The 13,153-nt window shown below is 37.9% G+C and overlaps 2 protein-coding genes across 3 annotated transcripts in view; both read right to left on the reverse strand.

Moving 5' to 3' along the window:
* Window positions 1-4,047, reverse strand: part of LOC128710008 (uncharacterized) — a 54,194-nt gene extending 50,147 nt beyond the window's left edge. Inside the window, exon 1 of the mRNA XM_053805051.1 lies at window positions 3,973-4,047. Coding sequence (XP_053661026.1) covers window positions 3,973-4,047 — 75 coding nt within the window. The remainder of the gene's footprint in view (window positions 1-3,972) is intronic.
* Window positions 4,048-7,371: 3,324 nt separating this feature from the next.
* LOC128708906 (heat shock protein beta-1) lies at window positions 7,372-11,811 on the reverse strand. Of its 2 annotated transcripts, XM_053803889.1 has the most exons (4): window positions 11,627-11,811; window positions 10,101-10,127; window positions 7,732-7,813; window positions 7,372-7,668 (listed from the first exon to the last, which is right to left on the reverse strand). In XM_053803889.1, exons 1-4 carry the CDS (start codon window positions 11,809-11,811, stop codon window positions 7,372-7,374), a joined length of 591 nt encoding a protein of 196 aa, XP_053659864.1. The 2 variants fall into 2 exon arrangements, with proteins under 2 accessions (XP_053659864.1, XP_053659871.1); XM_053803896.1 differs by lacking the exon at window positions 10,101-10,127 and having other exon boundaries at window positions 11,636-11,811.
* Between the last annotated feature and the right edge of the window lie 1,342 nt (window positions 11,812-13,153).

The following is a 13,153-nucleotide window of genomic DNA, read 5'->3' on the forward strand; positions in this document are numbered from 1 at the left end:
GTCCATGAAATTTTTGTTCGAAGTTGGCTCAAAATTGTGCAAAGAGGAATTCTTCGGGGCCTCTTCTGGGAGGATCAAAAACGATTGCAAATAGTTCAAAACCCCAGATTTGTTCCCTTGGGATAGCTGACTTCCTAATCATATCTAAGGAACGTGTTGGACATATCGTGCACGAGTATTTGAATATGAGAAAGTTCTGTGCAAAATGGGTGCCGCGCGAGCTCACATTTGACCAAAAACAACAACGAGCTGATGATTCGGAGCAGTGTTTGCAGCTGTTTGAGCGAAATAAATCCAAGTTTTTGCGTCAGTATGTTACCATGGATGAGACTTGGCTCACCACTACACTCCAAAGTCCAATAGACAGTCATCCGAGTGGACTGGACACGATTAACCTGCTCTAAAGCGGGAAAAACACAATCAGTTGGCAAGGTTATGGCGACTTTCTTTAGAAAAGAAAGATATTATAAGCGACTACTAAATCAAGTTATAGGAGCAATTGAAGTCGGCCACATTTGAAGAAAAAAAAACATCAAGACAACAAGCAACCACACCACAAATCAGTAATAACAATGAAAATAAAAGGTGAATTAGGCTATGAATTGCTTCCCCACCCACCCTATTCCAGGTGACTATTTCCTTTACTCAGATCTCACAAGAATGCAAGCTGGGAGTTTTCGTCGGATGAAGAGGTGATCGCCGAACCTGAGGCCTTTTTTGAGGCAAAGGACAATTACTACTACAAAAATTTTATCGAAAAATTGAAAGACCGCTTTAACCGGTGTATTACCCTTGAAGGGATGTATATCGAATAAACAAAAAATTGTGCTGTGTTTGTGTTGAAAAATTGTGTTTTACTATCATAGGACAAACAATTACCAGCCCACCGGTTAGAACAATCTGATCTTTACAATTAACTACGGTCAGTGAAAGATTGCGAATATATACCCAAAGGTCAACCATCTTTCAAACTAAGAGGTTTATCACAATACCTTATTAACAAATATCGATTGACGAGACACAACAATGAAGTACCCGTGCCGTGCCACAACTACAGCGCATAGCAATTATTGAAGTCGTCGTTTTATTCGAGAGAGTGTGTCACATTGACAATACAATTCGTCGATGGGATACGTGTGACACCCTCTTATGGCTCAATGATGCAGTTTGTGAAACAACGAGCTCTAAACGTACAAGCGAAATAAAACGTTCGCCCAACGGGTGTAATTCATGGTACGACACGGAACATTTTAATCCACTTGAAATCCTAGCGTCGAGCAAGTCGCTGTTGTCTATAGCATACAAACTAAAGTTAAGGTTCAAATGTTACGGTATTGTCCCTATGCTAGCTCTACCTATCAGGAAAGATGCCTGTGCACAGCTGTGCAAAGAAAGTAAATAAAATATTGATAAACAACTCAAATTTCTGATTTTTTTGTTTTTTCGTTTTTGTACACAATCGAACCAAAACACAGATGGGAAAAGGTGAGACAACTCGCTGTCCCTTGTTCAAAAACATTGGTGGAATAGGTAATCCTAACGCTTCTGAAATATAAATTGTTTATTGCTCTAAAGCAGGGGTCTCCAAACCTTTCAGCCCGCGGGCCACATTGGTTGAAACTGCCATAGCGTGGGGGCCACTTACACATTACAGGGCTTTACATTGGATAGGATATGGCGAATCCAACATACCGAACACAAACAAATAAGATATACATGAAGATAGATATTCCCACAACAAACTTTGCTGAATCGCTAGAACTGGATATCGGGAATCGGGAGCACTATTTAGTGAAAGTCAAATCTGGTCGGACTGTTAACGTACACGCTAATTCAAGAGTTGTACTTGAAAATTAAGTAGGCAAATAATCACCAATATTTATCATCATCAAACATATTTTTTAATCGACTTTTTAAGCAAGCTTCGTGTAAAATTTCGTACATTCTTATATATTTTATCTCAACTCTTGAATCCGGTAGGTACGTAAACAGCCCGGCCAGATTTGGCATTCACTAAATTGTGCCCCCGAAACACTAAAATTGATTTTTTTTCTCGTACGTAGGATTGACTAACCAGCTACGGGTACATAAAGTCATAGAAAGTTATAAATGGCAGGCCTAGACCTCTTGAGATTGTTGTACCAAAAGAGAAGTAGAAGAAGAAATTGTGCCCGTGGCTCCATATCCAGCGTTTACGATTCAGTAAAATGTATTGTGTTTCACTATCATTCACCCCGTTTATCTTATAAGCTCACGCGATTCACGCAGTTGGACACGTCATATACTATCTGTTGTAAAACCCTATATCTTGCGGGTTAGTTACACAGATGTTGCGCTTGAGATTATTTTTTTTCACATTTTATAGTATTAAATGCTACTAACTATTACAGTAATTAATATTTGAACAGTTCAAAAATATTACAACGTTCCTAAAATAGACATTTTCATTAAAATGGTAACATCAGCAATAGCGTCGCACTGGAAACTCTCGAGGGCCGCATGCGGCCAGCGGGCCGTAGTTTGGAAACCCCTGCTCTAAAGGATACCATACGACCGCACTAACTTCTTAATCTAACACACACATTGAACAAGGTCGATCTACTTCAATTCGTAACTCTGCCGAAAAGTATACAAGTGCGAAAGGGAGCTTTTAAAAAAGATGTCAGAAACCACGAATCGCCACGGTGTATCTATATATGCATGTGTACGTGAGTCGCATCAAGAAACATTTATTGGAGAAAACCCCTCCGAGTTATGTTTCGGCGGTGCCACCACCGATGTAAACCACTTTGGTCCAACCAGGTATCGTACCGAAGGTCGTAAATACCGTTCGGTTCTGTTTTAATCTTTCCAATCTTTTACGTCCTCAGGACGGAAACTTCCCAGCGAAAGATATGGCGAAAGGCGTGAAAGAGTAGCCTTCATCTACTGTTTCATAGAACGTTAGTTAGCCAAACAAACCCCCAAACTCTCCTCGTACTAGCCCTAGCATCGATCGACTCCAGTGGCGATTACTTGTTCGGAACTTTTTTAGCTACTTTTCCATGGCAATCATAAAAAAATTACTTCTACTTGAGATGTTATTAATCTATCGGGTGGGAAAGTGACACAAGGAAACCATCCGGTGGAAATTATTTCATGGTGGTGCGATTTTTTACACCTGCGACTTTTTATGTAAAGATTTTAGCACGGCGATCTCATGAAAAATTGCTTATCGAAATAAAGAAAGCAGAAAAAGAAACTAGAACAACTTTTAGTTTTATTCCCAATTACTGTAAACACTTCGTTGGTTTATGGGAGGTTTTCAAAACAGACAAAAGTAATTAGTGTGGAGCAAACAAAACTAAAGCCTGAATTTGAATGATTCTCAATAATATTTTAGCAACGACGAGAATGCATCGAAGTAGATTGCTTACAATCCGTTGTAGTGTGGTAGTCCAAGCGTAATAATCGACTAGCAGAATATCATACCGACGAATCGAAATGAGCTGACTTGAGTGAAGTTCTAGCTTAATAATCTCATACTATAGTAATATTATGTTTATTTTATTCTACTTATAGAATTCAATTTCTATTTTGCAAATATCTAAAAACCCCAGAAAGATGGTATATTCTATACAAATTACTCATCACAAAATTGTTGCTGTAATTCTCGAAATAAGCATAGAAATATTAAATGTCTACATTTCAAAAAAATGGGTAAATAAGTATTCTATCTCTTAATACGACATATAAACGATGTTTCAAAGGAAACTAGAGTTACGCGGATATTCGAGATACGCAGATTTCTCTAGATCGCATAATCCGCATATCAGGGTAATGACTGTACACTTAAATTTAAAAATTCATGTGAAAATAAGCAATACGGCCTGTTCATTATATTTGACACATTATAATAGACACACATACATACAATTGATGTACCACAAGAGTGTATAATAAAACAGAACCAATTTTATTTCGTCTACTTACCGCCCGTGACTCAGCTAAATCGATGCAACCGACGATAACGATCGCGAAAATGAAACCACACAACAACTTCGGCATGATGAGTATGTACTGCAGAACAGCAACTACTGCAAAAGTCTTTGACACCAGGAATTGCTCCTTCCCGTTAGTTCCAATTTGCTGTAATTCCAGCAAAACAATCACAGAGTGTACTCGGTTATTTTAATCTGAACTATGTACAGTAAAAATTATGCTCAACTTTAACACAAGCATAAGATATACGAGATAAATGGAAAAGAAACAAGAGTTTGATAAGAAATGAATCTATTTGGTAGAACATTCAAAAATTTATTTCATTAAAGACTTCTTCGCTAACGGTACTTAAAAGATAGGTTCGCTTTCAAGCATGGTGTAAGTAGCATGCTTTCCATTTCTCAGCCATACAGTGGCTATAGCACTGGAAAACATTCCTTTGACCTTTTTGTTATCTACAATCAGTCAATTTTTTGGTTTTTTTTTGCACGTCCACATTTTCCACAAAGGACTATACCTAAACCATGTAATGAATGATATCTGTTCCGGTGAGGAAGCAGAACAAAAAAGGAATCTTGGAGCTGGTACGTAGTACGACAGGCGTACAATGAAATGGTTCTTCCAATCAACCACATCCTGTTTTCGCCGCTTCATCATTCGTTCATTCAGGTTCCTCACAAAAAAGGATGAAACCGAAAACAACGAAAAGCAAAAATAACGAAGATATGAACGTCATAAGCAAAGGAACAAGAAGGACAGCTTCGATGCGCTAATGGTGACATAGAAAAAGTAATCATAAGAGCACACGTACGAGGCAATGGTAATAGTAACCAACCATCCAACAAACCTAATGGATGGTTATCCGCAACGATCATTCAGTACAACCTATATGTTCTAGCAATAAATAAAATTGAGTACCGTAACCTAAAGCATCACATTACAACAGCCATGAACAATAAATAAGATGTTCATTTCTTTTTAAGCAACACTCGCTGACATGGACTAGGTGACATTTTGACGTGACAACAGTTTCAACCAAAGCAAACGACAATAGGTTAAGATACAACTGAGAAACGATTATCGCTTCGAATGAATTAAGTGTTTGAGTATTCTTCTCAGCACTATCAGAATCTAAACGAAAAAACGAAAAGCTCAACAACACGATTTATTTAGGAAATACTCCATGTGTTGAAGAAAAGCACAATGCTGCCACACTGCCGCCGAGGATATGCATACTCGTTCTTTTGAGTTGCTTGTATGAACAGCATCAATTAAAGTATTGCCGCCTTCGAATGGTTGATTGGTGGTTTGAATTGAAGAGCCCATAGATATCTATGCTCGTCATGATATGCGAAATGACGCATGCCGGAACTACCGAAAACACCGGTTTGAGACATTGCAATATATATGACCATTGTTTTTCGTAAACCATGGTTTATTACACACCATCACTAAAGTGGAACTAACGCACACTAACGCACTCAATTGTTTAACACTGTCAGCACACCACCGTAACTTTGGTTTTGGACTGGTACTGTGAAAATTCCGCAGGAGTGGAAAGTTCTGTACCGTACCGAATGCGCTAACCGAGTGATGTCCTTTCCAACGTAACCGTGCTGACGTCCTTTTCCTTTGCACTACTACATAGTGAAGTAATTCCTACAATGCCGGAGCGCGTTCGGCTCCGACACGACACGAATACTGCTATCCGAAGTTTGAGCATAAGGGTAGCATTTGGTATTTGTTGCACTGCTACTGATGTACTTGACGATGTGGGTGTGAGTTTTCTGTCCTTGGATAAATAAAAACGCGGATGTTTAGCTCTTTTTGCCCTAGAACGTCCAACATTGCTGCCCAACAGCAATACATCGAAATTCTAAAACAGAAACAAAAGATAGCAGAGTAGTCACTATTGTCTAAATGTTTTTCATGTTTTGAACCAAACATTTATTTATTGTCTAGGCATCATTAAATTAGAAGTTCAAGTTTTTCATCATTTTATGGCCAATTATGTCACTAACGTGTGATGATGAGACTAAGTTTTTCGTTTCATATCTGGCTCAAGGTCATTTTTTGAGTATAAATTTTCAGTAATGCATAACTTAGCAATACGTTTATTGCTAGCTAATGTTTTTATACTGTTCAAAATTCATCTCTATATTTACTTATCTCAAACACGGTTGTTCTATTAACAATTTGATGACTGTCGTAAAATACGAAAGCGAACGCGAGAGGATAACGTGCTCCGTCGGGATACCGACCGCAGACGATCTCAATCATAAATATAACGACACTGTCGAAATGAATCCATTAACTCATCGCACAGAAATGTTTAATATAGAAAAAAAACATTAATGAAACTAAAACATATTTTTCAGATGTTTTGCGAATTCGAATATGGCCTCAATATTTAAAACAATAAGGTGTAAAGCGGAGTTTATATTCATACATAAATTGACGGAGATTAATGCGAACATTTATAATTGTAATCTAATATGATCTGACACACTAAAATTATTTTTATTATCATCATACTAGAGAAAAGTATCATAGTAAAACAGCAACATAAACTGTGATGTGTTAATAGCGACTCGACATGTTTATTTAAGCGAAATATCATTGCGATTACAGAAATGTAATAAAAAAAACCTCAACACAAAACAACTACTGCTATAGCCAAAATATTTCTGTGCTGCATAATTTTAAAAGCTTTGATTTGACATTTAAAGAGTATTTTAGATTGTTGGGAAGAACGACATTAATTAATTTCAAGCACGGTACACGTAAACCGGTCGTCCTACGTCCGCCTAGTCATTGATATCATTCAATATCATTAGCTGTATTGATTGATGCTAAATATGCTGCATAGGTTTCGGCAAGTAAAAGCAAACCACACATGGTAGGCCAAGACCTCTGAAGTAGAGGAGTCACAAAAAAGAATAACTTTATGATTCCATAGACACTCGCTAACACTGAGTGTTGTACCATTCCCTAGAACTACTGGTTTCAAAGTTTCACAACATACATTTGGGCAATGTGTCAAAAAAATGAACAAAAACTTTCGTTGCATTTATCTCTACAACCAGAACCTTTTGTAATATCATATTATTGGAACGGGATGCTCGATTGCTAAATCCCGTTCTCCGTAAGGTGTACAGGTTATACAATGAATTTATACAGAAAACAAGTGTCAATTATATTAAATGGCTTTAGCAAAATGCTGTGTATGTGTCAAAAGCAAACGGCGCAAAATTATCGCCCCACACCTGGTACCATGTCGTTTTGCGTCCACGCTTCGACCAGGTTGATTGCACACAAGGGCATCGGTTAGTCACGGGCAGTCAAAAATTGGAGTCTGCATTAGCGCGTTATCGATCGCCGTGTAGAAGATTAGTTGTGTGCGATCGGCACCATCGTTTCGCCACCGAGCAAGGCTTCGGGTTGGATCGGTGCGTCCACCGTCAACACACCGTCCTTGCTGAGCGATGACTTGATGTTTTCCGGTAGGCAACCTTTCGGAAGCATAAATTCACGATTATATTCCCGGTACACAGATTTGGTGTCGGACTTCTCCACGTGCTCGGCATGCACCAGCAGCTTGTTGTCGACAGTTTTAACGACAATTTCTTCCGGCGCATACTGACTTACGTCAAAGCGCAGCTTTAGCACCTTACCATCACCATCGTCCTACGAAGAAAGAGAGGCATTAATAATGAATGACATTCATTCCTGCTGCGGTATGATTTTTACCTGAATCAGAGGAGAGCAAATGTCAGAACCGCTCTGAGATTGTGGGAGCTTCATTGAGGTAGCAGCGTTTGATGTCGTCGAGCTAGAAGTAGGAACGAAAAGGAATTCAAATCAACAATTTTGTAAAAAAAAATACACCAGAAATCATACAGAACCCTTATGGGTTATCTATTTTGATTATGAGACAGCAACACTAGAAACAAATATGCACGAAATGTTGAAGTTTGGCTAACATGACAGAACGATACTCGCATGCTAAAAAACCTACAAAAGGAAATCAACCGCATCACCCACGCGTAATCTCGTAAGAATGTGCGTATGTCTTTGTGAATGAACATAAAAATAGAATAAGAACAAAATGGAAGACAAATTCTGTTTATAACACTAAACGAAAAAGATACTACCTTGTCATGATTGCGTGTTATTACTGTGACTTATTCAGATAATATTCATGCAATTAAACAAAGTTTACCGTCACTACAGTTATTACAGTACAATCTATAGTATAAATGCTAAACCTTTGTGAGATGCATATGAATAAGTCAAGCCATATGCACACCAATGGCACGAAATATTTGACCGTGAATTTATTGTTTGAGTTGGTGTGTTTTCTCAACCAACTGTTTTCTGAGTTTTTCTTACCAATGTTGAGTCAATATTTAATCATACTGGTGTTGGCAATACACCGGCAATACAAGTGCTCATCATGGACGAGTTCGTAAAAAAGCAGCAGGCAATTCGTTCGATGGTTAGTGGGCGTACTATGGTACCCGTGGCTTAAGATGATGACGATTTTAATGACATCACTCCGAAGTCGTCACATGCTACCTCTATATGATCTATTCGACCTATTTCAATATTTAGTCGAGTGGATTGCCGTATAAGGGATGAAAACAGAAATGCAAAGCAATCAAGGAACACGGGTAACGTAATAAAAACCGTAGGTATGCAAACAAGTATAAGACCCTCGGCATGATGAACGCATGAGGTGATAAAACCTACAATGATATTTTCATTCGCCCACAGTAGATCGAGAGGTTGAAGATTTGATTTCTCAGTGAAGTGTGACATCATCAGTAATACACGTAAAATGTTCTTAATTGATTAATGGTGTGTATGAGTTTGAAAAATATTACACCCAGACGACCTGCTCGTTGCAGTTACATAATGTATTTTCTCTGATTGAAGTATGCATTCCTAAATTATAAATATGGTATACCTTTACAGTACCTAGCTATCCGGCTGCATGGTAAAATAGGTTTATTGGGCGGGACATGGCAGACATGGCCTTCTAGTAGTAGTCATTACGCTGCGAAAAGGGTAAACCAACCTAACATAATAGGTAATGTGTAAAAGATCTTTTATACAATCTCAACATTCGATCAACCGATTAACTATCAAACGTTTTTATCAGTTGTGTGCAACTAATCTTAGCAGATCTTAACGCGATGTAAACAATATTTTTTTCTTAGTGCAACTAAAACTTCGCTTATCCAACATAAGCCGTTAATTACAGCAGCTCTCCGCTTTACGCTAATATTTGGGACCGAACGTTTTAGCGTATATCGAATTAGCTTAGGAAAATCGCTTATACTTCATGTTGAAGAGCTGAAATAATGATATGTATAAGGTGTCACAGAAAGTTTCGTAATAAAACTGCGTGAAACTAAGAGGAATTCGCATGTTTAACATATTTTTTAAAATAACTAGTAATGTAAAATAACTGTCATGTTGAAGAGCTGAAATAATGACATGTATAAGGTGTCACAGAAAGTTTCGTAATAAAACTGCGTGAAACTAAGAGGAATTCGCATGTTTAACATATTTTTTTAAAATAACTAGTAAACTTTCCATTTGTTCTATTTTTTCATTGCGTGTACAAGTTTTTAGAACAGCTGTTTGCAGAATTCCTTTGATTATCTTTGAGCTGTCATTTTTCCAAAACATCGCGTATTGCGAAATCACGTATATCGCGTATGGCGTAAAGCGGGGAGCTGCTGTATTTCACAACAGCTGCTGTTTGAATATAAATACAACACTAACGTACGTGTAATAATTATAATAATTATAATTATTAATAATTATTAATAACTATGGCAATAATTATGCGTTATGAGCAAGCGATACAACAATTTGATATGAGCGTATAGTGGCAGGAAAATAAAATATAAAGAAGAAAAACTTATTTATTGATCGTTGCAACATGCAGTGTGCATTATTTTAAAATTAGAACTAAAATAAACCATGCATTTGCTAGCTAATTGTTGCTGTTAATTACGGGAGCTTAAAAACCATTTTCCACTGCTAACGATGGTATCCGAGTACCCTTCATATTATGATAAGTTTGGTTTAATCTTAAATACCTGGACGATGTGGCAACCTTTTTGGAAGAGAAACTACCCCCGGTGACATTTGATCGTGACATCCAAAAACAAACAAACAAAAAACGGATGCCAACGAACAGTTAGAGTAGTATTCGAAGGAAAGGAGACCATGAGCCGTGGTTTAATACGTTGCGTGTTAAATGGAAAAGAAAGAGAGAGAAAATACGGCAGTAAAAGGGATAAAAGCGGGATAAAAGAACGGTCAGTTTTGTTAAACGTGTTTGTTAAACAGTATTTGTAATATATCGCGCAGATATTACAAATTACACAGATGTCTCCCTCAATGAGATCCCTGAATTAAAGGTCAAAGCAAAAGAATGATAAGACAATTAATAAATAAAGTTAATTAACTATTGTTAAGGAAATGTTATTCAATGTACTTTTTACATATGAATTAAACACCATTTAATTTTTGAGCGACGTCAAATTTCCTATTTGAAGTTTTGTTTTGTTGTTTCTGTTGCTACGTACATATATTATCTCGGATATAATAAAGCATGCAATGTGCAACGTTGCCTGTTGCTGTTGCGTTGTACTTAAATAGTAGCATTTGCATAATTATATATTTGTAGTATATTGTACTGTATACGAGCAACAATTTGATACATCTGAACTGACTAAAATATTGTTCGTATGTTTTTCTCCCTTCTGTCTCTTTTCTTGTATTTGAAAAAAATAACCCTGAAATACCAAGCAAAATAATCACAGAATGTTATTTCGTTTTTTGATTTCGACGAGAACGTTCCTTTGACATGGAGTCGCCTTAACGACTCGACTCTTCCGTGCACCATATCCATATTTATTTCAGCCTGCACCTCATCATCTATTAATATCATCCTCCGCTGGTTGCTCGATAGCTGATCTCAAGCATACATGTGCCAGTTTGTGTATGTGGTCGAGTATGACGAAACCCTTGCTTTTTCATTTGCGCTGCTATACAAATGAAAACCTTGACGGCGGAAACTGTGGTCACCCTTGTATATCCAAAGAAGGAAGAAAGGTCTTTCTATGAACGGATCTGACTCATGACTCATCAACACTGCCAACGCACGCTACACAATGGACAGACGTTGGTGGTGATCCATCATTGACTTTGGCCGTGTTCTACCTTCTAAAAATTGCGCCTTCCCCTACGGTATGGTATCAGTAGATCGGTGGAAAATCGTACATACAACACATGCACTCTCCTTCTCGCGTATCTATATAAATATATATTTATATATGTGTACGCTCATGCTGTAGAACCGCGTTGCTAAAAACCGAGCAGAAAGCGTACGGTACCCGTCTGCTGGCCATGTGCAATGGGAAAGACCAAAGCAGACAAAACATCCATCGTGCGGGCAAACGATAGAAAGACCTTTGGAATCGGTGCCAAATTGTCGGCGCCAATCGACATTCTCTACACGTCTACTCCTCCTAACTGCCAATTGCTGAGCGATGGTTTGAACCAATTTTCGATCGCTACTGGACAAAATTCACCCTTTACTTTTAGCACAATCCACCACACATACCTGGATGACGTCTCGAAGAAATTTGGTTCGCGGTTCATTAAATCCGAGCGGAATCGAGCCATCTCCTCCTCCATCTTCTTCATTTCCGAATCGAAACGTTCTCGAATGCTGGAAAACTCCGTGTCGATCACGCTGAAGTCGCCGAGTTTGATGGGGATGTTGCGTTTGTTTACGTTATCGGCCATGGTGACGTCCGGTGGTATTATTTTGTGATATAGCTGGGCAAAAAGTGCCGAAATTAGCAGGTGATTCAACAGTTGTACGGAAGCACCGACGATGTGGTGGCTAGTGATTCGCTCTGGTTGCAACAAATCGAAACACGCTCAAACACGGTATATTAAAACTAAATAAACGCACTACCGCAAGGATATCGTTAGGTTTGTTCGTAGACGATGAAAGTACGCAACTGTTTTCTTTTTCTAGTATTAAAAAACAAGGGAGTGAAATAATGCTTATTCTATGCCGCGCGGCTGCGTCGTCTGGCACGAAACGAAAATACTGTAGAACTGACGTTCTTCCCCGGAATTATGTCAGTATTTATTATGGTTACGACAGCACGTTCTGCTACCTTATTTGTATAATCGCTAAACGCCATCTGGGTGAATGAACGGAAGAAAATGCCATTGTACATGTCAATATAGCGTCAAAATTGTCTGTAATTTTTGTTTCTACTATCATAAAACAAAAATAGAACCGAATTGTATGGAAAATGCAGCTCAAATTTATTAAATTCGTTATTTTACACAAGGCTATTGAAGGAGACAAGGTGGTGGAATGTAGAGTATTTTGACAAGTAAGAAGACGAAAAACTAGAAGGTGCATTTGACAGGGGAGGGTGCGTTTGACAGCCTGCAAAATCCCTCAGAAAAGATACACCGGCCATTTGAATTGCAACGGTGTTTCTCTGTTCGTTTAAAATTAATCATTTCTATGTTTTTCTTATTGTACATTTACACAAAATTTTGCGCTTTAATTGGAAGTAATGATAATAACTAATGAAGTATAAAAGAGAATGTCCGTTGGGGACGGTTTATATTGTTAAGGCTATTGGTGAATGCAAAGTTGCTACCAAGCAAAACTGTATCATTTACATCCAGAATAAATTGAGTAATGAAAAGGCATAAGTGAAACAGTTTTTAATGATGATTACATTTCATATCATTTTGCACAATCATTATTTATCGATGTCGATTAGCCACAATCGTCCGTGAAATGTCCCTTTCCACTCGATCTTAAGATAGTGGCACTCCCAAGGATGAACTCGTGCGCAGATTCAGTTATAACGAAATGAATGCCTTCCGATTAATTGATGTTTTTTACACGAAAAGAACCATATGCACTTAGTACAGTAACATCCTTTCGTTCATATTTAGCACCGCCACAATTTGGTTTCAAGTCATACATTCGGCGAACCACACCAAAAATCTTGCTGACCACAATGCGTCTGGACATATAAATCAAGCATATACTGCAATATTCTTATTTTTTAATAGATAAGCTGGTATCAATTACCTAGCGATGAAATGA

Source organism: Anopheles marshallii, chromosome X, assembly GCF_943734725.1.
Source record: "Anopheles marshallii chromosome X, idAnoMarsDA_429_01, whole genome shotgun sequence".
Lineage (NCBI taxonomy): Eukaryota > Metazoa > Arthropoda > Insecta > Diptera > Culicidae > Anopheles > Anopheles marshallii.

Excerpts from the sequence above, each read along its gene's own strand:
- LOC128708906 (XM_053803889.1), bottom strand. The coding sequence starts at position 11,811 with ATGGCCGATAACGTAAACAAACGCAACATCCCCATCAAACTCGGCGAC. Across the intron at positions 10,128-11,626 it reads TTCTTCGAGACGTCATCCAG|TTTCTCTTCCAAAAAGGTTG; the intron begins GTATGTGTGGTG and ends CACCGGGGGTAG. Across the intron at positions 7,669-7,731 it reads TTTGCTCTCCTCTGATTCAG|GACGATGGTGATGGTAAGGT; the intron begins GTAAAAATCATA and ends CTTTCTTCGTAG.